The 23,940-nt window shown below is 42.6% G+C and overlaps 2 protein-coding genes and 1 long non-coding RNA gene across 4 annotated transcripts in view; 1 reads left to right on the plus strand and 2 right to left on the minus strand.

The window, feature by feature from the left end:
• Positions 1-4,017, minus strand: LOC111223774 (G-protein coupled receptor family C group 5 member D-like). The gene is made up of 4 exons (XM_022748040.1): positions 3,911-4,017; positions 1,788-3,005; positions 827-882; positions 1-634 (listed from the first exon to the last, which is right to left on the minus strand). Exons 2-4 carry the CDS (start codon positions 2,926-2,928, stop codon positions 545-547), a joined length of 1,287 nt encoding a protein of 428 aa, XP_022603761.1. The 5' UTR covers positions 2,929-3,005; positions 3,911-4,017; the 3' UTR covers positions 1-544.
• Positions 3,224-23,940, plus strand: part of LOC111223776 — a 27,191-nt gene continuing 6,474 nt past the window's right edge. The window contains exons 1-3 of one of the 2 annotated variants that reach the window (XR_002665189.1): positions 3,224-3,298; positions 4,013-4,192; positions 21,303-21,401. This is a non-coding gene — a long non-coding RNA (uncharacterized LOC111223776). The remainder of the gene's footprint in view (positions 3,299-4,012; positions 4,193-21,302; positions 21,402-23,940) is intronic. The other variant, XR_002665190.1, reaches the window with a different exon arrangement.
• LOC111223775 (retinal cone rhodopsin-sensitive cGMP 3',5'-cyclic phosphodiesterase subunit gamma-like) lies at positions 6,817-8,648 on the minus strand. Its single transcript, XM_022748041.1, has 3 exons — positions 8,583-8,648; positions 7,190-7,347; positions 6,817-7,049 (listed from the first exon to the last, which is right to left on the minus strand). Exons 2-3 carry the CDS (start codon positions 7,330-7,332, stop codon positions 6,932-6,934), a joined length of 261 nt encoding a protein of 86 aa, XP_022603762.1. The 5' UTR covers positions 7,333-7,347; positions 8,583-8,648; the 3' UTR covers positions 6,817-6,931.

The following is a 23,940-nucleotide window of genomic DNA, read 5'->3' on the forward strand; positions in this document are numbered from 1 at the left end:
CTCTCTCCTCATTCCTTCTCCTTTCATCCCTCCTCTCTTTCGTTCACAGATGCCTCTGCTCTGCTCTGCTCAGCAGTTTGGCACCTTCAGAGTGACAGTTTCACGCCTCCTCTATCACCTCAGGGCTATTATATACCATCTCAGGCTAGCACACCACAAACACACACACACACACACACACACACACACACACACACACACACACACACACCGGCATAAAGATTCACTTCCGCTAAGTATTTATGATGTGGATTTCCCGCCAGTAGAAAGCTGGACTGTCTGGACCCATCCGGCCTCGATGATGAAACTCCAGCAGATGAGTCATAGTGCTGAGTCGACCGAGGATTTTACATCCTACTGACAGATTTGCAATAACATTTCTTATAACACTACGCAGAAATATTTACATTTGCAGAAGGAAATGAAACGCAGAAAAACAATATTTTTGTGCCAAGTACTTGGAGTACAGATTAGTGCAGGAGCTGAGGTCATCCTCAGCTTTGGCTTTGGTATCAGTTTCATCTGACAGAGAAGGGATGTGACTTTAATCTTGTCCATAATATTCATCGTAAGGTTCCCTGTAGTTGGTGGTCTGAGGGCGAGGAATGGTGTAATCTTTGTCGGGGTCGATTTCCTGAAACATTCACAGACACACGTATAATCACACATTCATCACGTCACTGCAATTAGTACCCGCGATAAACTGTGCTTTCATTAACCTTACACAATAACTTAGCTATAATTGCCTCCAGTAGTAAAAAGGTCACCGTGTTTAATTGCGGAGTATGTGGAATCAGATTGTTAATCCTAATGGTTTATTACTCACTGTCATGGAGAATCCAGACTCGTAGGGTGACCGCAGCGCCGGATCGGCTCTCCTGCCTGAAGGGAGACACATGATACACTTCACTAATTATCGGTTCATTATATACTGTTCGTCAGAAAGGCCCAGATGAGAGCTGAGTTCTTTTTTTCTTTTTCTTTTTTTGATACAGGCTCCATATTCATTTTGGCTTACAGCTATACTTTAATATAAAGAATGTCATTCAGTGAAGCAGGAACCGCCGCCCCGACTGATACTGTTTTTCGTTTTCTTAAAGGACACAACGTTTTAAAAGATGAAATAACATGTTTCCCTTTGCAGATGAAAAGTTGAACTTCACAGCAGAAAAACACACGTTTGTTCATTACGCTATACGCAGAGGTTTTTGCTATTAGGCCTTACTTGGTCTGGTATGACCAGAGGCTTATGGCAGCTAACGTTAGCTAACGTTAGCAGACTAGATAGCGTCATGACTCTTCTCGAGCCCGCTGCTATACTTCATACTCTCGCCTTGACGTAATTCACGATGGTAGTTATAGTCCTGTTAAAGATGTTAATAAGACTGACTTTAAAAAGTTCCTCTCTGAAAACAATTAGTTGATCAACCGAAAATTAATCGCCAACTTTTTCCAGCATTGATTAATCATTTAAGCTTTTCTTAATAAAAACTCAAAAAGAAAAGATCACTAGTTCTAAAGTATAAATAAATATTCTTTAGTTCTTTATTATAGTAAATTGAATATCTTTGGTTTTTTACTGTTGGTTGGAAAAAAAAGGGAAAGAAATCACCTTGGGCGCTCAGATATGTGATTGGGGTTTAAATAATTGGCAGAATAATTAATATTGAACTGTTGGTTGCAGCCACAATTATTTTTTGTCCCCTGTCTAGCTTCGCTCTCAGTATAATTCACAATCTTTCAATTAGGCTCCAGTCAGTTAATGGCGAATGAGGACGGCGTCTCACCTCTCCTGTTCTCGCCATCAGTCTCAAAGCTTCCGTTTTCTTTTCCCTCCTTCGGACTGTTCAGCTCGGGGATATCAGCGCTGGGGCTGGTCCAGCCGGCGAAGCTCAAAGGAATGTCCTTGGACTTGGCCTCCCCCCTGCAGAGGAAGGCGACCTGGGATAACCCGTGCCCCAGGAGTAACACCCAGCCGTTGGCCACCAGTGTGATGCAGAGCACTGGGTCGTCCCATAGTGGCCGGCGGCCCACCTCAGGGTTTCCTCTGGTGAGCATAGTGATCCACACCACCCAGATGCAGGCGGACAGCAGCACTGTGAGGCAGAGCATGGCGGCCTGTACCCTCCCCTGCTGGTTGATGGGCCCCGTGTAGCTGTAGCTGTACGTGGAGCAGGAGCGGCACAGGAAGTGCAGGCTGAGGATTATGCTGATGGCCAGGAGGCACAGCACGTAGATCTGCAGCATGACGAATTCCTCCTGGCTGTACTCGCAGGGCTTCTCCTCCCGCACCAACACGAGGATCAGCCACTGTGTGGAGATGATAACCTGCACGGTGAAGAGCCCCAGGGCCACGGCGGGCTCTCCCCAGCCCCGGGTAGCCGCGAAGCCCAGCAGGGCGAGAGCGCGAGCCAGCAGGCAGGAGAAGGCCAGGGAGAAGAGCACGCTGAAGAGGAAGATCCTTGTGGGGCAGGTCTGAGGGGTGAGGCGGATGATGAAGGAGAAGGTGATGGCGAAGATCCCCGCCGTGGCCAACAAGAACATGGACATGCAGGCCACTGTGCCTCCGATATTGCTGCGCTGGTGCTTGGATGAGACGCAGATCCAGAGGGACCAGAACAGCAGGCCTAGGAGGAGAACCATGCTGAACAGGAAGCCTGAAGAAGCCAAGGTCTCCAGTACAATCCCCCACGCTGCCCGGCGGTCGCACAGATACCTGTAGATGGGGTTCAGTCCTTTGCCGCAGCCTGGCACGCTCATCAGGGAAGTACCGGCTGAAGGGGGAGAGGAAGTGGTTGAAGTGTTGACGGTGGGAATGGTTGAGCTGATGCTGGTTGACTGACACAGACAGGTGAGAGGGACACAGAGGAGGAGGAGGAGGGGGAGGAGGGGGGAGAGGGATTTGTGCTTTCCGGATGAAAAGGCCATATTCGTTTTTCAGAAACCCACGTGGGGATGCAGTCTGTCCTTTGAACCGTCCCCTTTGAGTCGGCAGCTCTTTCCTCCTGAAACAAACAGCACGTCAGCACAAAGATATTCAAGTGCAAGTTTTGCTAAACACACAAACATTGTGTTGACTGCCGTACAGATGAAACGGGAGACGGGATAACGCGGAGGTCAGAAAACAAAGAAAACAAGGTGAGCGAGGTTTGACAGCGAGAGTGAGGAGAACAGGAGGAGGGAGTTTATAAACATGCCAGAACAAGGCAGAGGAGCGTGTGAGCCAAGGCTTGCGAGCGGAGGAAGAAACAACTGCAAACGTGGAGCTGAGGCCGGGACAGAACGGCAGACATGAAAGGTGACTGCTCTGTTGTAGACACAGATAGCTGCACACATGGGGATTGTGGTTTATACACAGCACAGATTGCAGGTGAGAGACACAGTCAAAGATATTCACTCCTGATAGCTGACTGTCACTTCCTGCAGCCTGTGACAGAGCCTTTGTTTCGGCCTCGCAGATTCAAAGATGACCTTTTGCAGGTTTATCACGCGTTAAATACGGGGCCGGGGCCGGGGCCGGGGCCGGGGCCGGGGCCGGGGCCGGGGCAACCAAACTTTGCCCCAACGCCGGCCTTCGTTTGTTTCGTCGTTCAGGAGATCACAGAGTGGGAGAAAGATTTGTGAAACAATGGCCACACCCAATTTTAGCAGATTATTTCTATCTTAATGTAACAACATGGAGGTTTTGATCAGCTGATTTGAATATGAGGCTCCGAACATGATTGTTGGATAACTATAATGGCTGTTATGAAACTACAGGCTGATAAGATAAAGGGGCATTTAGGGGGGAAATATCTATTCATGTTTTGTTACTATGACTTAAACCATTAAAGTTACACCTCACAATGAGAGGCCTTCTCCCAAACAACCTGAACAAACCTCTATAAATTAAAAATAAACACCCACTTACCTTTAATCCTTTGGGATGTGAGTCTCTTCTTAACCCTACAGCAAAAGTCTTGATTTGAAAATGTGGCTAAAAATGTTCCAATAATGTCTCTGCTTTGTGCAGCAGCGGGCGGCTTATTGTGTGGCCGCGCACCTTCTTCCCTGATGATGTCCCATATCTGTGGCCGCCTTGAGGTAACAGGAAAGAGCAGGAGATGAGGAGGAGAGGGAAGCAGTGGAGCCGCTCAGGTCCGAAGTCACCGGGAGAGAGGATCGTTTGCACCTCCTCGCATCAACAGGTTGGGTAAGAGCAGAGAAAACCTGCACCCTATACGTACTCATACTTTCCTTTTTAGACCCCTCCTGCTTGTCTTTCTCTCGGCGTCCCTCCCTCGATAGGTGGGGCTCACACACCTGGAGGTGATGATCCACACGAGCACACACAGGGAGGGAGAGTTCACTTCTTTCCTATTCATGAATCCCATTTCCTATATATAAAAAAAACAAAACACTTGCATCTCATTTCATCCCATCATTAAATTTAAATTTGAGATGTTTTGTCATGTGAAACAAACTCTACGAAGGGGTGAGGAGCAGGTTGTTATAAGGGGTGGGGGGGGGTTTAAGCTGTGTCCAACTGACTCATCCCACTCTCATCGGGATACAGAACAGGACCGGCCGTCGCCGTAGTTACTGGCAAATCACAGCAACAACACATTGAAATCAGCGAGTTAAGCCGCAGGGGGAGTTGCGTCAAGAATAGTGAGTGATTTCTAACTGTTGTCTTTTACAAGCCCATACGTAACTACTTCGGCTCATGCCCCTACAAGTACAGAGTGTGTAGGGTGTGTTCAGTTCAAGCTCAAGTCTCTCTACAACTCTCAGTGTGTGAAACCCAGAGGGACAGAGCTTTATCTTTTCCATTATAAAGCTCCTGTGTTGCACTACAACAACTTAAGTTAGTGAATATTTCAAAGGCACTAAAAACTAAAAGTCTCCCCGATGTGTCATTTAATTCCAGAGGGATTCACGCAGGGCAGGAATCATTCATGCTGGCTGGTGGAGGATCATTATTTTGAAGAGAAACCACGGCAACCCGAGTGTCTGGGGTTGTGTCACCAGTGTTGAAGGACGGTGGCAGAGACCGTGTGCAAGTGATTGTGTGGTGAATGTTTGTGGGTTAAGGTCTAAGGAGTTTTACAGGTGGGATTTGAACCTGTGGCAGCTGCAGTAAGGATTCAACCCACATGGTGCGCACTCTACCAGGTGAGCCACAGAGGAACAACCCCCCCCCGTCTTCTCTTGTTTTGGGGCCTTTTTAGCCGGAAATTTGTGCAAACATTCACGGCCCTCAGAGGTTAGACCCAAATCTATCTGGGGCTATAGAGCAGGCACTGACACTCGATCCACGTGTTTGATTAGTTCCTGTTTTGTGTAGCTGAGAGACATTGCAGAGTGTCTCAGATTTCACTGTGTCTCGCCCCGTTGTGACTCCCTCACCTCTGCTGCTTTACCAAAAACACTCCTGCTGAACGCTGCTGCCAAGCTTTTGACTCGCTCATCAGAAAGGTCACGCGCGACACCGATCTCGATTGCTCTTCAGCGGCTCCTCATCAAATTCAGAGCTCAATTAAAGATTCTTGTAATCACTTACGGTGCTCTGCGTGGTCAGGCACCTGCCTACATTAGAGATGTGCTGCAGCGCCGTGTCATCGGTCTGAGGTTGTTGCTTGTCCCTGTCTCCGGGCTTCACACTGAAAGCTCCTAAACTCCTGTTAATATCCTGTATAATATTAAAGAATATTTATATTATAGAATATTTATTTTCACCAGAGGAACGTGTTTGAATGTATTCAGGTGTTCACTTTAATGTGGCTGCAGTTTGGCGTTTGGTGAGGTAGATCTCTCACACAGTTTCTTGTTGCATGACATTTGCAGAAGCGAGCACCACGGTTTCTTTTCCCGTTTCCAACAAACAACCTTGTGGGAGTGCGTGTGATGATTTCAGGAATCCTTAAAAATGAGCATAATTATTATTAGATGCACTCAGATGGCACTGTAGTTAAGGCGTAGAAGGAGATGTGATCAGTTTGCATTAGAAGACTGTTTCTCATCCAGTAAATAATTCATTCATTCTCTTTATTTAGCGATTTACTTGTGATTTATTTATATTTTCAGAAAAAAGCAGGACAACATGATTACTGAAAATGAACACATTTTACTAGGGCTATCAGGACATGCCAGGTTACAGTACATTTTCTGTGTTATTGCGCTTGCAACACAAAACATACAGTATATGCCTTTATTTGCTCTAAGGAGGGACGTGGGTTCAGATAGCAGCAAGGAGAGACAGAGAGATGGAGAGTGGGATTAAAGGGAGTTCCTCCTCCATGATCATGTGAAAGTGCATTGTATTTTTCACCATTACAGCATATTGCACTCTCTTCTTGCATCCCTTGTTGTTCACAGTAACCTTGTGCACAAGGAGTAAGAAATACAATGCAAAATAAAAGAGGAAGGAAGTACAAAAGGTAAGATAAAAAGGTTAAAAAGGTTCAACGCTGAGAACAAAATATTTACATTTATATAGACAGCTAGAAGCAAATACAAGCTAGTATTAACTAGTGTTTTGCTTGTCCGTTGCCGTGGGTTAGGAGTGGCAGAGGGGGAGAGGGGGAGAGGGGGAGAGGGCAGACTGAAATGAGGAGGGGAGGAGAAGTGAGGAGGAGAAAACTGTTGTAGAAGGATGGAGGGGAAGGGAATAAGGAAAGAGGAGTTGTTTTTCTCGTCTTCTCATTTCAAGTATATATACTGTAAACAGTATCATATCATAATAATAATATAAAAATAAGAAAATCATTATGCTCTCCGTCCACTCAGCGGAGGGAAGCATGAGGTAGATAGACGAGAGGACATTAGTTGGGGGGGGGGGGGGTTGCCGGCAGCCTTTATCTTGACGTGCCGAGCCGAGATGGAGAGAAGGCAGGGAGGCAGAGAGGATTAGACGGAGGAGAGGTGCAGGCAGGAAAGGAAGGCAGCAGGTTTAAATGATCCCGTATTTGGCCAAGTCGCTGAGCTCCATGTCGCCGAAGGCTTCCCATGGGCACACCACTGTGATGTCCGTGCCAAGTCCCTCCATGCCAGGGATATCGTCACCAAAGCTGCAGAAGAGGAGAAAGAAAGAGAGAGAGAGAGAGAGACGTTAGTGACCGACGTCCAAGCGTAAGAAACAGATCTGACTCCATGTGCGTCAACAAACATCAACATGAGTGACATATGAAAAAGGTTTTTTTTTTTTTACCCCTTCTGGCCTGGCTTGGGGGCTTTGCTCTTGAATGTACGAGTCTGCCTCTGCTTGAACTTGGGTGGTCCCTTCTTGGGTGTAGTGGGGCCAGTGGCTCCACCGGGGGCCAGGGCGCTTCCTGCAGGGGGGCTGGCGTTCATTTCTGATGAGGGTCTCTGAAACACAGAGGACATTTTTCTTTTTTGAAACACGTGTCACGGCACAAGCGTCTCCTCAGAGAGACTTCCCCTGCCGCCCGCTCTTTTGTCCTCTGCCCTTCTCCCTGCTGCCCTCTGCTAATCCTGCTTCCATCCCGCTCTCAGTTCCCCATCACTGGAGATTATGCAGATTAGGTTAAACAGCCAGATTAGCTCTAATCCCACCCCCATCCGCAGCGGACTAATTGCCCTTCTTAAACAGAGGGGAGAGAGAGAGCAACCCCTCCCCCCTCACTCCCCCCATTCTTCACCTCAAACTTTAACATCAGCTCCTCAAACTTTTAGACGCTGATTAATAAATTATAAACTCCTGCGGTGACACCATCTGTGGATTCTTTCATTATCCTTTAATTTAACTGTGTTTTTGTTTCTATTATTTTCTAAGTTTGACTCAGGACTCTTTCTAAAACAAAAAGGCTGCATCAACCAGTAAGTCCTGTCTGTCCTGTCCTCGTCTCAAACAGTATCCTGTCCAAGCTCTGCTTCCCACCCCGCCTTCCTCTGACTGCTGACACCCGTAATCCTGTTAAGGTGGTTTAACGGAGGTGGAAACGGCACCGGCAGATCTACATCGCCTGTGGATGGAGTTTACAGAGACTCTCCTGAGCTGACCGTCTATCTGCTCTGGTGTTTAGAGATCTGTGCCGCATGAGAATCCAATCCTGCGTCTTATTAGCCATCTGTTGCTGTGATTGTTGCCCCCTGAAGTCAATCCTCTTTACAGTGGGCATTAGAAAAGACACACACCTGTTCTCCTCTTTAGGTCCCTTGTTCATGTCTTTTAAAAAGACTGTTTTTGCTTATTTAAACATCTTATTAATCCTCTTTTAGCTTTTTAAATCGTCACATCAAAATACTTTGCAAGCGCAGAATAAGTAGAACATTAAACAGTCTTTAGTTAGTCTCCTCTTTTTCTTCACTACTTTCTTTTCACAAGTCAAGGGTGTGTAGAAACCTCGTGCTCTTGTCCCTCAGTCATACTGTAGTTAGCGCCACACAAATGCTGAATGAAAGTCATCCTCATCTGAATTCTTCCCTTTTTGTCCTGTCAATCATCCACTAGTCCAGTGCTACTTATTTGACCTATAAACCAATGACCCAGTACCGTGGGAAACATTGTAGAAATTCTATTAGTTAATTGATTAGTTAAATCAAGTCGTTAAGGTTGAAGCAGCAGTAGAGTTTGTTCTCACCTGCACTGACAGATATCCCAAGAGGCCGCTGCCGATCTCAGCTCAGAGCTGCTTCTTTCTTCTCCTTGAGTTTGTGAAGATGTGCCGTCTGCTCTTCGCTTTTATATCTTCCTCTGTAATCCCCACAACCTCCTCTTTCCCGTCACATGGTCACCGGGAAAAGGTCAGCCAAACTTTTCCCCCTCTCAAGCCAGCATCCCCTCCCCTCCCCTCCCCTCCCCTCCCCAGCCTGACTCCAGGTGTCCTTGTTTCCAGCCGCTGCCCTCCCTTACCTGTCATGTTAAGGAGGCAGTGTAGACGGTGTCAAGGATCAATCTGGAAGGATTTTGTCAGGCTTATCCCTCTAAACCTCGGCGTGCCCGCATCTATAGCTGTGCCGTGAGCAGACCACCTGCCGCTCGTGTTTTCAGGTCCATGTGAGATGCTGTTCTCACATGTGTGTTGTTGTTCACTCTTGATACTGTGTGGCCACAGGTAAACAACGGTCCCACTGACCTTGTGGTTGCTTCAATGACACAAAACATCCACTTAGAAACGAGAAAAGGACGAAGGTAACAATGAGATAAAAACAGAAACAACCTCGATGATAGAAGCTTCTTCTTTCTGTAATGGTAGTTGCATGTTTGGATGGTGAGTCAGACACGATACTTCTACAGCACTTAGGTTTTTAAAAACACAGATTTTAATCGAGTTCTGTCTCTAGGCCTCAAAGCCAAACTCGTTCTCTGTCGTTAAACGTTCATGTGATGTTACTGCTGTGCACCAAAGTGTAAGTAAACTCCCTCATGTGCAATCAACCACACGACGTGTCAAACGCCATAAAGGATGAAGAGAACTGTCTTTGTTTTTTATGATTGGATATAATTGGATTGTGTTGCGTCTGCAGCCCGAAAAATGACGACATTCTCAAACATCGCATCCTCGCCTTCATTTTCAGCTCTGAGCTTTAGAGTATTTCTTCTAAATTAGAGGTAATTACATGCCCATTTGTAGTTTTGTCAGGAGCTTCACAGCGAGTGTTTGGCACCGTCGCTGTGACAGAGCTGCAGCCAGTGTGTGTGTGTGGGGGGGGGGGGGGTGGGGGGGGTGGGGCGGGGGGGTGGGGGGGGGGCACTGGTGTAGTAATTAAACCGATAAACACCAGGCTCATATCTAGAAGTGGGCGACTGGTCCTGCAGTTTGTGGAGTGAGGAGAAGTGTCAGATCCCACATGAGGGAAATGAAAGATTGAAATTCTTTATTTTCACTGGTGCAAAAACGATGACATAAAGTTTGGCTTCACGGGTGGAAAAGGTTGAACGGTAATGGAGGATCCAGGATTAGCCTGCTTGGAAGTGCGACAGAAACTGAGAAGAGGCCGTGACCCAACCACAGAGCACCGATGAGGGGTTGCGTCATTTTGTCTTTTCAGATTTCCACGACTCTTTTACAGATTTTAATACACGAGGAAAACGTGCAAACTCCACACAAAAGACCCGGTTATAATTTACATTATAGATGGTGTTAGTCCTTTGTTTCACTCTTTGGTTTTTAATTTTTCTTCATTAATTTATTTCTTGTTTTCCTTCTTGAATTCCTTACCTGATAAACTTTTAATTTGATCTTATTTAAAGGGAAACAAAGCCGACGTCACGCAGGTTTACAGTCATGCAACAGTCGGTCTGTGAGGCTGTATTTAGACACAACAGTGTTGTCAGCTTAATGTTAACGCCGGCATGATAACATGCTAATGTTATAGTGTTTAACATGCTAATGTTATAGTGTTTAACATGCTTACCATCTTAGTTTAGCGCGTTAGCTTGCTAAAAACTGAAAGCACATTGGACCAGTTTAAATATTGGGTGATGCTGGATGAAAGATGAAGGGATCATGAATGAGTGAGTTTCAACAGGAATCCATCCAACCTCCCAGAAACACTTTCCAACAGGTCACAGTGGCTCAAAATAAACTTAATGTCAATTACAACTAAATCTTTAATGACCATAATCAATAATCGTAGTTATTACATTTTCAGTTTCCAGTCTGTAGCTTTTAAGGTCAAACATTACTGAGTTAATAATTCAACTGGAAACAGAAGTAGAGGTCCAGTAAGTGAGGACTGTTTTTTTATAGATTAATGATTAAACTGAGGTAGTTTGACTGATTCTAGCCTTTTAAAATACTAAAAGTGAATTTATTATGTCACATATGGGTCTGGAATCGGGGTCGATCACATCCTGTACATTGATGAGGTTTTGAGGGCGGTTTTTAAGAGCAGGGCAGCGTGGACACTCGGGCCTAAAGGAGGACAGGACAATGGCTAAGCCTCTTTAACAGTATGTAGGCTGGACATAGGAAGGAGCCGGCCTCTTTAACAACACAGCCTGCAGTTCTGCTCTACGTCATGTAAACACTGGACTTACAGGCACCACAGCGAGTAACTGATGTGTGTGTGTGTGTGTGTGTGTGTGTGTGTGTGTGTGTGTGTGTGTGTGTGTGTGTGTGTGTGTGTGTGTGTGTGTGTGTGTGTTGCGAGTGCACCAGGGAAATCAAATGAAATCAAATCAGCTCTCTCATATCTGTTATTTTCTAAGTCACCACCAGTGGAGTGAGTTGTGCATGAAGGGAACCTCCCAGAAATGTTCCTGTAAGTACCGTTAACTCACCTGAGCCGGTAAATCCGTGGCCTCTTTAAAGTGCGCCGGCGGATTATTAGCAAACTGCTCCTCGGTGAACTGGCCTGAACCGAACAGCGCAGTGTTGACATCTCTGGATTGTAGGTCAATATGTCAGTGTTGGAGCAGACCCTTCCTCCGTCTGCGTACAAGGGGCTAATACTTAGGCCGCTAATTAGATTTACATGAAGACTCTGTGTAGGAAAGTAGAACTGGAGCAGCAATATGATGAATATGACTTTATGTTAAAGGGGGAAACGAGCAGCACGTGTGTTTTTTAGCTTGTCAAACTTATGTAAACTTATCTTCGAAGTATGATTTCAATAGACGACTCTGTTCTTTCATGAGCCTTATGAATTCCTGTGTGTGTGTGTGTGTGTGTTCAGGTTCAACCATACTCTTTTTATGTCTTACTGCTTTGAGAAGCACCATATACAGAGCTGGCATACAGAACATATGATCTATGGGATGTATAGAGGTTTTCTTCCAACCCCACGAAAAGCTCCAACAAAAACCACAAGTGACTATTCTGGGAATGTGAGCACACCTTTCTCTTTTAATATAAAAAAAGAGTCCAGACGGGACTAAACCACAGTCTCTGGTGTCACTGCGGACTCACATTTAAATTCCTTCTTATATTTAAGAAGAAAAACGTCTGGGGTCATCTCGCCAAAAATAGCAAAACGTGACCATAAGCACAAACAGTTTGAAGCGTTTTTCTAAAAGATTAGAGAAGAGGCCATAAACACATTAATATTCACTCTGCTCCCAGTCGACTCTTTACCAGGCTTTACTTTTCCTTCCTGAAATATAAGCTGAATTCCCAGCAGCCTCGCGTGGCCGAATAATGACTCCCGTTCACGGTGTGGTGTCGTTTTTGTGATTACAGTAGCGGAAATGGTTTTAATAGAGATAACACCTCTATCTGTCGGAGGTTTGAGAAGGAAAACGACAAACTAACATCGTCCAAGCGTGACAGGTGTGCCGCTGTATGGCACAGCAGAGAAGTGGAGTACGCTGTAGGAGTGCGTCAAGAGGTTTTAATGGATGTTTAGATGCTTCTTTCTAACATGAAAGCTTGTCAACATTGGAGCCTCTCTGAAGACGGGAGCAGCCGCCTTTTTTTCGATCTTTTCGAGGGGGTGAGTGTTAATGTATATAGTCTTGTGCGTGAACCGCATGCATCTTGTCGTGTCACAACATGTCTGCCTCGTATGAATAGGGGCACAGAGAGCTCAGACCGTCTGGTCTTCTGCTGAATATGAGGTCAGATGGCGGTGAGCCGGTATTGGTGTTGACAGTTCTAGACTGCGTTCAGAGAGCAATGCCCGGCGGATCACATACAGCCTGCTTTGCACAGGCGACACTTCCTAATCCCATCTGAGAACTTGCGGTCATTGACAGCAATATTGACCTCTGACCTCAGCCGCACGCTTATATACGCTGCGTCGGTGGTTTTCCTAACCTTTTTTTCCTCACCTGTCAGATGAACTCGAGTACGCCTCCGTCGACACCACCAGTCGTCTCCCAAATACGTTTCATTTCATCCATTACTTTAGTTGCTTTGTTGTTATCATCTGTTACGTTTAGCTATTTTGCCATTTATCTCTTACTTCAGCTGATAATCAATCAGCTATTTAAAGCATGTGTCTGTTCATTTTAGTTAGTCTATTAAACCTTCTATAAATTACCTTTATTTCACCTGTTTATTCATTTAGCTGCTTAAACCATGTATCATTTATTCTGAGGTATTCAACCTTCTAATTGACTGTTTCACTTGCTGTTTATTCATTACTTTTAATTAACTATTTTATCACTTAGTTTTGTCTAACTGCTTAAAACTTCTAATTAGTTTTCCTGCTCTTTCAACACGTGTTGTTCTGGTGTAAAACTTGACTTAATATGTGGATTTCACTTCTTTTCTTTTTTTTTCTTATTTTTTCAAATTAGTTCGGCTACTTGACAATTTTTCCACAAACCCGCTCGCAAATGACCATAATACCCCCCCAGGATGCAAGTACCCCTGGATCACTGTGCTGAGTGAGACTCTTACATTAAGTTTTACACACAGTTACATATTCATTGCTTTTGTGCCTTTAGTGGTCAAACTGCTCAAGAATGTCGCTCGCTGTTTCCTTAATCCTCTGTGTTGTCATCTGTAGAAGAGCTTTTCTTTTTCAAACGTTGGGGGGGAAAAAAATTGAAGCCATTTTGTATTGGGGTCAGTCAGACTGATCCCTCGTAAGAAGCTTCTGTTCCACATGAGACATCGCTGTGGCGCCGCTGAGTTCAAAATGCTGCGGCGAGGATGTAAGACAGGAGCATATATCCGGTTATCTGTGTGAATGTTTGATTCAGGGTGTTCTGACTGACTAATCAAGCTTTTTTCTTTTCTTCTTTTTTGTCAAGGCTCTGCAACTTTGAGACAAAGACTCATCACTTTCAGTCTATTCTTAAAACCTACTCGTGACGTTTTCAAACTATTTCTGTTTCTATATATCATTGTACTGCCATGCCTGTCATTCTATTTGATCTCCCCGATCTCTGATGTTTTTTTTTTTTTTTTTTTCCATTTGCTGTGGCCTTGATGTCGACGCGCTATTTTATATTGTGCACCTTGTTGTTTTCCTGATCTGTCACCTGTCACCTCTTTTTCTATCGCTTGATTAAGACGTACTTTGTAGCTGATTTCAGAGGCACTGCACAAATATATTATTCACGAAGGGGGTAACTGTTGTTTTTGTTGTTGCGGTAAAATTAGGCTGGATATCAAAATCTTAAAAACACCCCTGCTTTGTGTTTTACATAAGTCATTTTAATTCCAGTTCAGTCCTCTTCTCCCCTTCGATTGAAATTCCACGCCACGGCTTACAGAAATTCACTTCAAATGCAACTAATGATTTTTCTCATTCATGCAAACACATTATGCATTTCCATTTCCTATCTGCCACGCTTCTTTAAGCTTTGAGGTGCAAAAATCCCTTCAGTTTTAGTCCAAATCTTTTACTTTTGTGGCAACTAGCAAATTCTTTCATATATGGATTTGCCCGTAGTAAATATATTCATTTTCATTCTATTTCATTAACAGGATTTTTTTTTTTTCCTATACTTTATATTTCCATTTAAAAGTCCAATTCCTGAGTATCTCTCTACTGCTGAATAATACTTTGTTTTTTGGGTTTTTTTTGCAAGTCATCATATTGTGATGGTGACTTATTAACATAATGACTGAGGAGGCAGTAGATACTTTGTTTCAGTAACTTGTGCTGTAGTTTCAGCGTCTTGTTCTGCAGAAAGATTAAAGTTATTATTCTGACCTTCTGTGCACTGATCATTGGTGCAGGAGGAAGTTTTCAGGAGGAAAAGGTGGATTTTATTGTTTTTTACTTTTTCTCTAAACAGCAGCGCTTCTTTTGCAATTGCATCAATAAGCGGATGGTTTGTCTTTTTTATTGTTAGTTGCAACAATCTATTTCTCTTCTATTTTAGTCTCCATCCAGGGATGCAGTGAATTTTTCCTTTGTGTGTCAGTGTTATGTAAGACTTTAAGACGCCAGCGTGCTGAACTAATTGGACACTGGCGAGAATTCTCTGAAGGGCAGATTGACCTGAATCTCATTTTGCAGGCTTATGTCTTTTGTCGTCATGAGCGTTTCTCAAAACATTGTCAGGAACTCTTTGAGTGTCGTTGAGCACAGACACTTAACCAGGGTTGTAGTTTTGTTCCCTCTATATCATTTCCTTGAGCATATTTGTCAGTGAAGCATTCGTCAAGTGAAAATGGTTCCGTCGCCTCCGAGATTTTTTTGATTGCCCAAATAAATCAAATGAAATCCATCATAGCTATATGTCCATGTAGGAATGAAATTAGTTGTAAATTAGTCAGTGCTGAGTTTTCTCCTCAGCGAAGGTTTTCAATATGATGTCTGCTCTGAGGTGTCATGTCAAGGCACAAATGTCTCATCCATCAATATACTGAAACTCGTCTTTTAGAGTTTGCTGCAGGCTCCTCTGCACCTGAAGGGGAAAAAAAAAATCAATCTTTCCTTTTGATTGTCACTGTGCACCCATGCATTGTAGGCACAGCGAGAGCGTTATTCCCCGGCTGGCACTTCGCCAAACTCCCCACCCCCCACCCACCCACCCCCAGTCCTCTGAAACTCCTCAGTGATTCTCTTAAAATTGGGATTTCAGAGCACGGATGCAAAACTTTACAGCAAGGTCCCCTCTGCCATAAAACGGTGTTGTTTTTCACCTCACAGACTGAGGGCGAGCTGTGAGCTGCACGTGCAGCAGCAAGTGTGTGGGTATGTAATTATTAATATGCCATATTCCATTTGAGACAGGAAAGAAAACATCGTGCGAAGGAAAGAAAGGAGGCAGTGGACAATCCAACTATCTGACAGCCATTATGGCAAAGTCAGAATATAAAACAGGAGAATAAACATTGAGATTCATGTTGCACAGAACATGCTGAATACTATTTGTTGAAACCCAACCTTTTTATATGAATCAGAAATGAAAGCAAGGACAAGATGAGAAACAGGAGAGATGTACTTTCTTATTTCCTTCATGGGGAAACTTGCACCTCACTGTTACATCAAAACCCATCTTACAAAACCCAATTACTGTTTACAAAAACTGTAGAGATTTTCTTGTATGTGTCGGCCGCACTGATATCAGATCTGTCACACAGGATGACTGCTTTGAGTCTCGGTGCAGGGAAAGCGTGTGATTGGCTGAAAGTGAACACAAAAGTATCACAGAAACTTGAAGAAAAGGCAGTGATGTTGATAGTTTTGCTTTTATATTTAACAGATGTATAGTCTTGCATGGGAATATACAGTATTTGCAAATCAGTAGCTTTAAAGGTTTCACCGTTGCTATGGTGATTGCAATTGAATTACAATTGTAGTTTATCTGATGAGGGGAACAGTAAACACAAGAAGGACAAGAGTGCATGACACAACAACAGTGCAGCTACAAGTTATATCTGCTTACATCGGGAGATTTAAACGCTTTGATTATTATAGTAAAGCTTTGGATCACAGCCTGAGAATTACAGTGTCATTATTTAGTATATACAGTCTATAGATACAATATTAATCAGGCACCTATTGTATATGAACAAACAAACCGTTACAGTAGGTTCTGTCATATCATCAGATTCAGAATAAAGTAGAAACTGTATGTCAAACTATTCATAAATTGTGTGTTTTTGGCGCCATGAGAGTAAAAGGACATATAAGCTGAGATTGCTCGTTGTTTAATTTTGTACCTGCTCATTTAAAAAGGAGGTTTGGTTTGTGAAAGTGAAACTAATCAATAATCAAAATTAAAGGCAGAAACAAGACAAGTTATAGCTGCACACAGCTTACAGCTTGTTCATTCAAGTGAAAACAGAGGAGTGAAACATGTGAAACGGTGCCGGTGTACAACAGACAGAGAAACAGACCTCGCCGCAGATCCTGTGGCCAAAATCCGATTTCTAGCCGCAAAACATTTGAACAGAAACACGAGGGTGAGGAGGGGGCTCTGCACCGAGGAGTGAATCACACCGGCAGTCCCACAACAACAAAACTAACAGAGGGAACGAGACAGGAAGACGATTCATCTGCTCTCTGAAATCATTTTCGGGAGCAGTGGGTAGATTTCTGACGCTGCAGCAGTTTAATGAGAGAACAAACATCAAAACCATTATCATCTGTCATCCTCATGACTGCTTCAGCTGGTGATCTTTAAAGCCCCCTCTGTGCATTTCATTTTACAACTTTAACCCCATAACTAATGCCTGATATTTCAACTGCTTTGCTCTTTAGTTATAGTTTAATTGATCACTGAGGACTGAGCAGACTGAAGCTCAGCCGAGGAATATATAAACACTTTTATATATAACACTGAGGTACATCTGCACTGTACTAATGAGGTGTGAGAAACATAAAAGGGCCAAGATTTGTTCTAAATCCTGCAGGGAGAGGGAGAATCACACGGACTGAGAATAAACTTGACCTGACTAGGGAAGCGTTTGGTTTTTCATCCTCCTGAAAAGCATAAACTCTCCCTTCACACTCTGGGATGCCCACGTAGTGATAGTAGTTGAGCCAACTCAGAGTGGGTGTAGAGCAAACGGAGAAAGGTCCAGAAAGACAAGAGAAACCACAACAGTGAAAGTGAAGTACAGTGGATTAGAAAGAGGATGGGTGGGTAGATCAGGTGAGGCTGTAATCTGGGCTTTAAGGCTTCCACTGGTATTAAGGGACTTATTAGATTGGAGCGATTTCTCCTCAGAGGGAGAGACTAATTGGATATCACCAAATCAGAGAGCCCGACGTTGTCATGACACAGGGCCAGGATAGCGGAGGTGGATGACGCTTGCACTGGCTTGAAAGCACTGGAACCGGCATTAATAGCAATTGATCGAAGCTAATGATGCTGAGACAACCCAGAAACAAACACGCACTAACACACGCGCACACGTACACAATCATGTATGTTCTACTGTAGCATATGCATGATTTCTCAAGCAAGCGCAGACACACACACACACACACACAGCGCGCCTTCTTGTCAACAAACACCCCCCCCCCCCCCCCCCCCCCCCCCCCCCCGCCCCCCCCCGAGGAAGAAACGGTGACAACATGTAGAGGGATTAATATGTGTATCTTGCGTGTTGGCATGCCTGACACGTCGGGAGTATGAATGCTTCTGCTGTAATTAGATTCTTCACCGCCTGCCTATCACACAAATCTCAAGCAGAAGAGCAGCATTGCCTGCAAATCAGTACCACTATACTGCTATGAATAACAGAGAGGCGACCGAGGAGGAAAAAAAAGAGATGGGTGCAAAAGGGCTAAACAGATAGAGAATGGTTTTTTGCACATCTGAATGCAGGAAAGAGCGATAAAAAAAAGATTAAAGAAAGGGAGATGAATAGAGGAGAAAATAAAGAAGCGAAAGGTTGTTCAGTGCAGCAAGTGCTCAGAGGCGTCCCTCGGAGGCGGTGCACAGGAGAATGATAAAACACGGTCCCACTGAGGGGAAATTAGTCTTTTGAGTTGATAGGATGTGATTTTACATTCTGCAGTGGCACGTGGTCATGTGTCAGTCAGCGATGCCGCAGCTTCCCTGTAACTCTGCCTCTCCGTGTAATTTCACTCTGCACACATGTTTCCTGTGTTTCCTCTCTGCCTGCAGACCTGATAAACGCTGCATTCATTACTGGATACGAATGAAAAGGAATGAGACAGAAAAAGAAACCTGAAAAGGTTATTTATGAGAGGCTTTTTTTTTTTTTTTTTTTACATTTCCAGCAGCCATATATTTACTGGATGAAAAAATAAGCTGGGAACAAATTAATAAGAGAGCTGATACTCAGAGTCTGTTTCATTGCTGTATATGTTTAGCATGAGCAGTAAATGTATGAATTGAGTAATTACTTATTTTTACTGCTGCACCCATCCAGAGAGCTTTTAACAGGAACATCTGTGTACGGTGGTGTGTTCAACATAATGTCTCTCTTCTCTTTTTCCCTTCACACACGAGTGCACATGCTGAACAACACACACACATGCTTGGATTAATGCATATTTATATGTTTATGGCTTCAAATGTTGCCCATAAATTCACAATCTGTTCAGCTTTATTATTCTGTCCTGTGTGTGTGTGTGTGTGTGTGTGTGTGTGTGTGTGTGTGTGTGTGTGTGTGTGTGTGTGTGTGTGTGTGTGTGTCTGTACAAGGTAGGTTTTGCCCTTGGCTAGCTAAACATCCCGTCTCGAGCTCACAGTGTAGTAATGTACTCATTAATACTTAACTGAGTCTATAACACTGCGATGCTGTGATGGCCGCTTTTAGGCAGTCATTAAATCCAGGAAGCGCAGGAACACACATTATAGATCCTGTATGTTGTGAGCGGCTGTGAGATAATAAAATGGAGAGCATGCTGAGCATTTTAAAACAGTCCGGTCCCTGAAGGTTTGTGATATGATCGTAAATGTTACACTCATGGATGGATGACTGAAAAGGCCTACGGGGCACGCCCAGGGGCCCAAAGAGCCAGGGGGGCTCATAGACCAGAGCGCCTGTTTGATGTGACTGTTTCTTACTGGAAAGTCAGAGCGCTCAGTTAAAAGTAGAAAGTCTTGTGTGAGTATCTGTTAAACCAGTAATCCAGTTTGAGCTAAATACTGAAGCTGAGCTGCAGATTTTCAACCAGCAGCAGCAGCAGCACCTGAGCGAAATGTCACTGACAAGAGACACAAAACAACTACAAAGAGACACAAGACTTTCAAAGAGTTGCAAAATGACCAGTAAGCAATGCAAAACAACTACAAAGAGACACAGAAAGACCACAAATAACACTGTGTCTCTTTCAGTCTGGGTGTCTTCTTGCTTTTATGTGTGGGACCCACAGTTACACTGAAGGCTTCATCAGATCTTTTTCTATTTTTTCTATAACCTGTTTGTATGGCTTTAATGTTTTTTTTTCTCCAATTTTTTCATATCTTTCTTAAAATTATCTCTAAATATTTTTCACTTAGTACCGTACACACAGCTCCGTTTTTGCAACTCATTAAATTCAGATCTTTGAGATGCATTGAATTATATATATTCTATTTAAGTATCTCCTTTTACAGAAAATGTCTGGGCCCTTTCATCTTCACTGTGTACATGCCTGTCTCCGTAAGCCCTTACATACAGGATATTTTTGAGCTTTAGCATATATTGTGGATTTAATGATAACCCTGGGAATACATGATACATGTTCCTTAAGATTGTCTTTTTTGTCTCTAATCAAGATATGTGAAACAGTTTGTATGCTTTTCTGATGTTATGACTTCCTCTCTTTCCCTCCCAACCTGTCTCTCCTTCCTCCTCTGGTTTTCTGTGGGACTTCTTTCTCACACCTAATAACACCAGAATAAAGTCTAACATACCAATGTTTCACACTGGCTCACTCCACAATGTGATTTTATTAAAAAAAAAAAAACAGCAGTAGCAAGAATTCAAGTTGAATGTATCCATGGGGACAAGTACTTGTATATTCATGCAGTCTGTTAAATGCCTCAGACCCAGCTCTGCTACAGCATATTTTGTCTCCTATGCACCACACTGATCTTAGACAGCCTCCTCTGCACCCAAATCCCAGCTGTAGGCATGTGGAGCCAAGGTGGAAGTTTCACTTTAGTCCCTCACCCACACACACTCACTGCTGCAATGTGCAGACACATAATAGCAAAGAAAGTCGGTGTGAGAAAGAAGTCCCACAGAAAACCAGAGGAGGAAGGAGAGACGGGCTGGGAGGGAAAGAGAGGAAGACAGAGCAGAACAAGAAAGAAGGAGGAAAGAACAAGGGGAGTGATGCTACAGCTCCATGCGAGAGTGAGGGGAGGTAAATCTTCAGATAGGGCTTGGAGAGAAGAGAGAAAAGAGAAGCGTTGAGGGAATAGCACTTTCCACCCCTCCCCAGTCACCACTGTCAGGGCTAATATCTCATTACTAGTCTTAGCTGGCGGCTCTCAGGCAGTCAGGGAGAGGTCAGGAAAGCTCCAGAGAGACAGACTAACAGTGAGGCTCTCATTGAACCTAATAGCATAAAAGTCCGGAGACATGGAAAGACTCCGAGGAATGGTCTTGGAAGAGGTTTCAAGAGGAGATGCTTTCATATGGCTAATTGTGGGAACTGAAGTACATGTAACACTTGCATCAATACACCTATTCATATGCTGTTTGAAAATGAGCAGAGAATGTCTGGTATTTCATTTGCTTTGGCAGGAGAGGAGAGGAGAGGAGAGGAGAAGAGAGGAGAAGAGAGGAGAGGAGGGTGCAAATATACAGGAAATGAAAGGTTTAAGTGAGGAATTACAGCACTTGCAAGACATCCTAGACCGCAAGCAGGAGAGGGAGGGAGGCTTTACTTTCTAATCTATCATTTTTATTCTTTGTCTATATTCTATTCCCACTTCAGTCTATAAGGTGTCTCTTAAACAACATAGAAGGGAACAAAAAAAAGGGTTTGTTAAATCCCTCATATTCCACAATGAAGTAATCTCTCTTTTACACCTGCAGGGGGCAGATGAGTGTCACTCAGCAGAGCCCGGCCGTTCACTGTTGCAGCCATCTGCAGGTGAACTCTGCTACTTGGGTTTTAAGTCTGTGGCAGAGAGGGTGAGAGAACACAGATCACTATGGTTTCACACTGCTATATATCTGACCACAGCTCAGCATCACAAACACACTTCATGCATACCAGAGTCAGCTATGAATAAAGTAAGTGGTTTTGTGGGTAGCACTCTTATTGTGTGGACATCCAATCCTCTGTATACTATCATCTGGGCTTTAGATGCAGTAGATAGAGGCTGAGCTTATGCATTGTTGCTTTGGTTATATCATACATTACATACCAGTGCAGATCATGACATGTTATATCCCAGTGTGCAATCCTCTAGTTGATATTGGTTTGTGACATTCTGCATTCTGTATTCTGTGGTTTGTGTTTTCATATTTAATATCTGGATCCAATCTTTGAGCTCCACTGAGTAGGTTTTGACCACAAGGGGGCAGAAAGCAACATGTCTGGTGTCTCTTTGTAAGTCTGAGTTTTCATTTCGGTTGTCTGCCAAGTTGCACTGGGCAGGGACTGTCACTGTTCCATAGTTATCTAAAAGCTTTTGTTCTCATAAAAGCACTGTGAGGTAAAAGTACATTTATGTTTAATTAGGAAAAAACGCATACAAAAATGTAATATATGATATATGTCCTTATATCAATAGTAGTGTTGCCATATATGTTACCTATGATAGGATACATTATTATTATTAAATATCCTCAGGATAGAGGAAAGTATAAGTTATATAGAAAATACCTAAAATTTGGATTTGTAAATATATCAAAAATATTTATATGATGAATTTTTACATTGTATAAAGTGTTGTGACCATATATGTTAATGATATACAGTATATTTCATTTATATATCCAAGTTTATTTGTTTTTTATATTCTGGTCGTTTTTATTTTTTTGCTGCTGATTATAATTTTTTGTTTGTTTGTTGTTTGTTGCTGTTGGTTTAAATAGTATAGTATACTAAGGAATAAAAAAACTCATCGTATACTAAGGCATAAAAAGTCATAGTTTAGTAAGGCATAAAAAAACATCATAGTATACGAATGCTTAAAAATGTCATACAGTAGTGAGGTGTAAAAATATAGTCATATTATGGTAATAAAATCATAAAAACTTCATAGTATGGTAAGGCACAAAAAGTCATAAAACAACATAGTATAGTAAAGCATTGAAAAATTATTAAAAAAGACATAGTATTATAAGGCATAAAAAGTCATAAAAAAGTCATAGTATAGTAAGGCATTAAAAAATTATTAAAAAAGACAGTATTATAAGGCATAAAAAGTCATAAAAATGACATAGTATATTAAGGCATTAAAAAATCATTAAAAAAGACATAGTATTATAAGGCATAAAAAGTCATAAAAAAGTCATATTATAATGAGGCATTAAAAAATCATTGAAAAAGACATAGTATTATAAGGCATAAAAAGTCATAAAAAAGTCATAGTATAATAAGGCATAAAAAGTCATAAAAATGACATAGTATATTAAGGCATTAAAAAATCATTAAAAAAGACATACTATTATAAGGCATAAAAAGTCATAAAAAAGTCATAGTATAGTAAGGCATAAAAAGTCATAAAACAACATAGTATAGTAAGAAATAAAAAGTCATAAAAACGACATAGTATAATAAGGCATAAAAAGTCATAAAAATGAAATAGTATATTAAGGCATTAAAAAATCATTAAAAAAGGCAGTATTATAAGGCATAAAAAGTCATAAAAAAGTCATAGTATAGTAAGGCATAAAAAGTCATAAAACAACATAGTATAGTAAGAAATAAAAAGTCATAAAAATGACATTATGTTAGCGCTGGCGCCTCACAGCAAGAAGGTTCCGGGTTCGAGTCCCGGCTCGGACGCGGGGTCTTTCTGTGTGGAGTTTGCATGTTCTCCCCGTGCTTGTGTGGGTTCTCTCCGGGTACTCCGGCTTCCTCCCACAGTCCAAAGACATGCAAATGGGGACTAGGCTGATTGGTTACTCCAAATTGACCATAGGTATGAATGTGAGAGTGAATGGTTGTTTGTCTCTGTGTGCCCTGCGATGGACTGGCGACCTGTCCAGGGTGTCCCCCGCCTCTCGCCCGAAAGGATGCTGGGATAGGCTCCAGCCCCCCTGCGACCCTACTAGAGGATAAGCGGTAGAAAATGAATGAATGAATGAAAATGTCATAGTATAGTATGTCATAAAAAGTCATAAAAACGACATAGTATAGTTAGGCATAAAAACTAATTAAAAAAGACATAGTATAGTAAGGCATAAAAAGTCATTAAAAAAGTCATAGTATAGTAAGGCATGAAAAGTCATAAAAATACAAATTCATAAAAAGTCATAAAAAGTCATAGTATAGTATGGCATAAAAAGTCATAAAAAAGTCATAGTATAGTAAGACATAAAAAGTCATAAAAATAAGTCATAGTATAGTAAGGCATAAAAAGTCATAAAAATAAAAAGTCATAAAAAGTCATAGATGTCATAGTATAGTATGGCATAAAAAGTCATAAAAAAGTCATAGTATAGTAAGGCATAAAAAGTCATTAAAAAAGACATACTATAGTAAGGCATAAAAAGTCAT

This window comes from Seriola dumerili, unplaced genomic scaffold (assembly GCF_002260705.1).
Source record: "Seriola dumerili isolate Sdu_G_001 unplaced genomic scaffold, Sdu_1.0 BDQW01000113.1, whole genome shotgun sequence".
In the NCBI taxonomy this organism is placed as follows: domain Eukaryota; kingdom Metazoa; phylum Chordata; class Actinopteri; order Carangiformes; family Carangidae; genus Seriola; species Seriola dumerili.

What these genes read in the sequence shown, in the direction of transcription:
- LOC111223774 (XM_022748040.1), bottom strand. Translation starts at nt 2,928, where the DNA reads ATGGCCTTTTCATCCGGAAAGCACAAATCCCTCTCCCCCCTCCTCCCC. An exon ending in TGATGGCGAGAACAGGAGAG is followed by an intron (nt 883 to 1,787) that starts GTGAGACGCCGT and finishes GTCTCCCTTCAG; the next exon opens with GCAGGAGAGCCGATCCGGCG. An exon ending in AGTCTGGATTCTCCATGACA is followed by an intron (nt 635 to 826) that starts GTGAGTAATAAA and finishes TGAATGTTTCAG; the next exon opens with GAAATCGACCCCGACAAAGA.
- LOC111223775 (XM_022748041.1), bottom strand. Translation starts at nt 7,332, where the DNA reads ATGAACGCCAGCCCCCCTGCAGGAAGCGCCCTGGCCCCCGGTGGAGCC. An exon ending in CCCAAGCCAGGCCAGAAGGG is followed by an intron (nt 7,050 to 7,189) that starts GTAAAAAAAAAA and finishes CCTCTTCTGCAG; the next exon opens with CTTTGGTGACGATATCCCTG.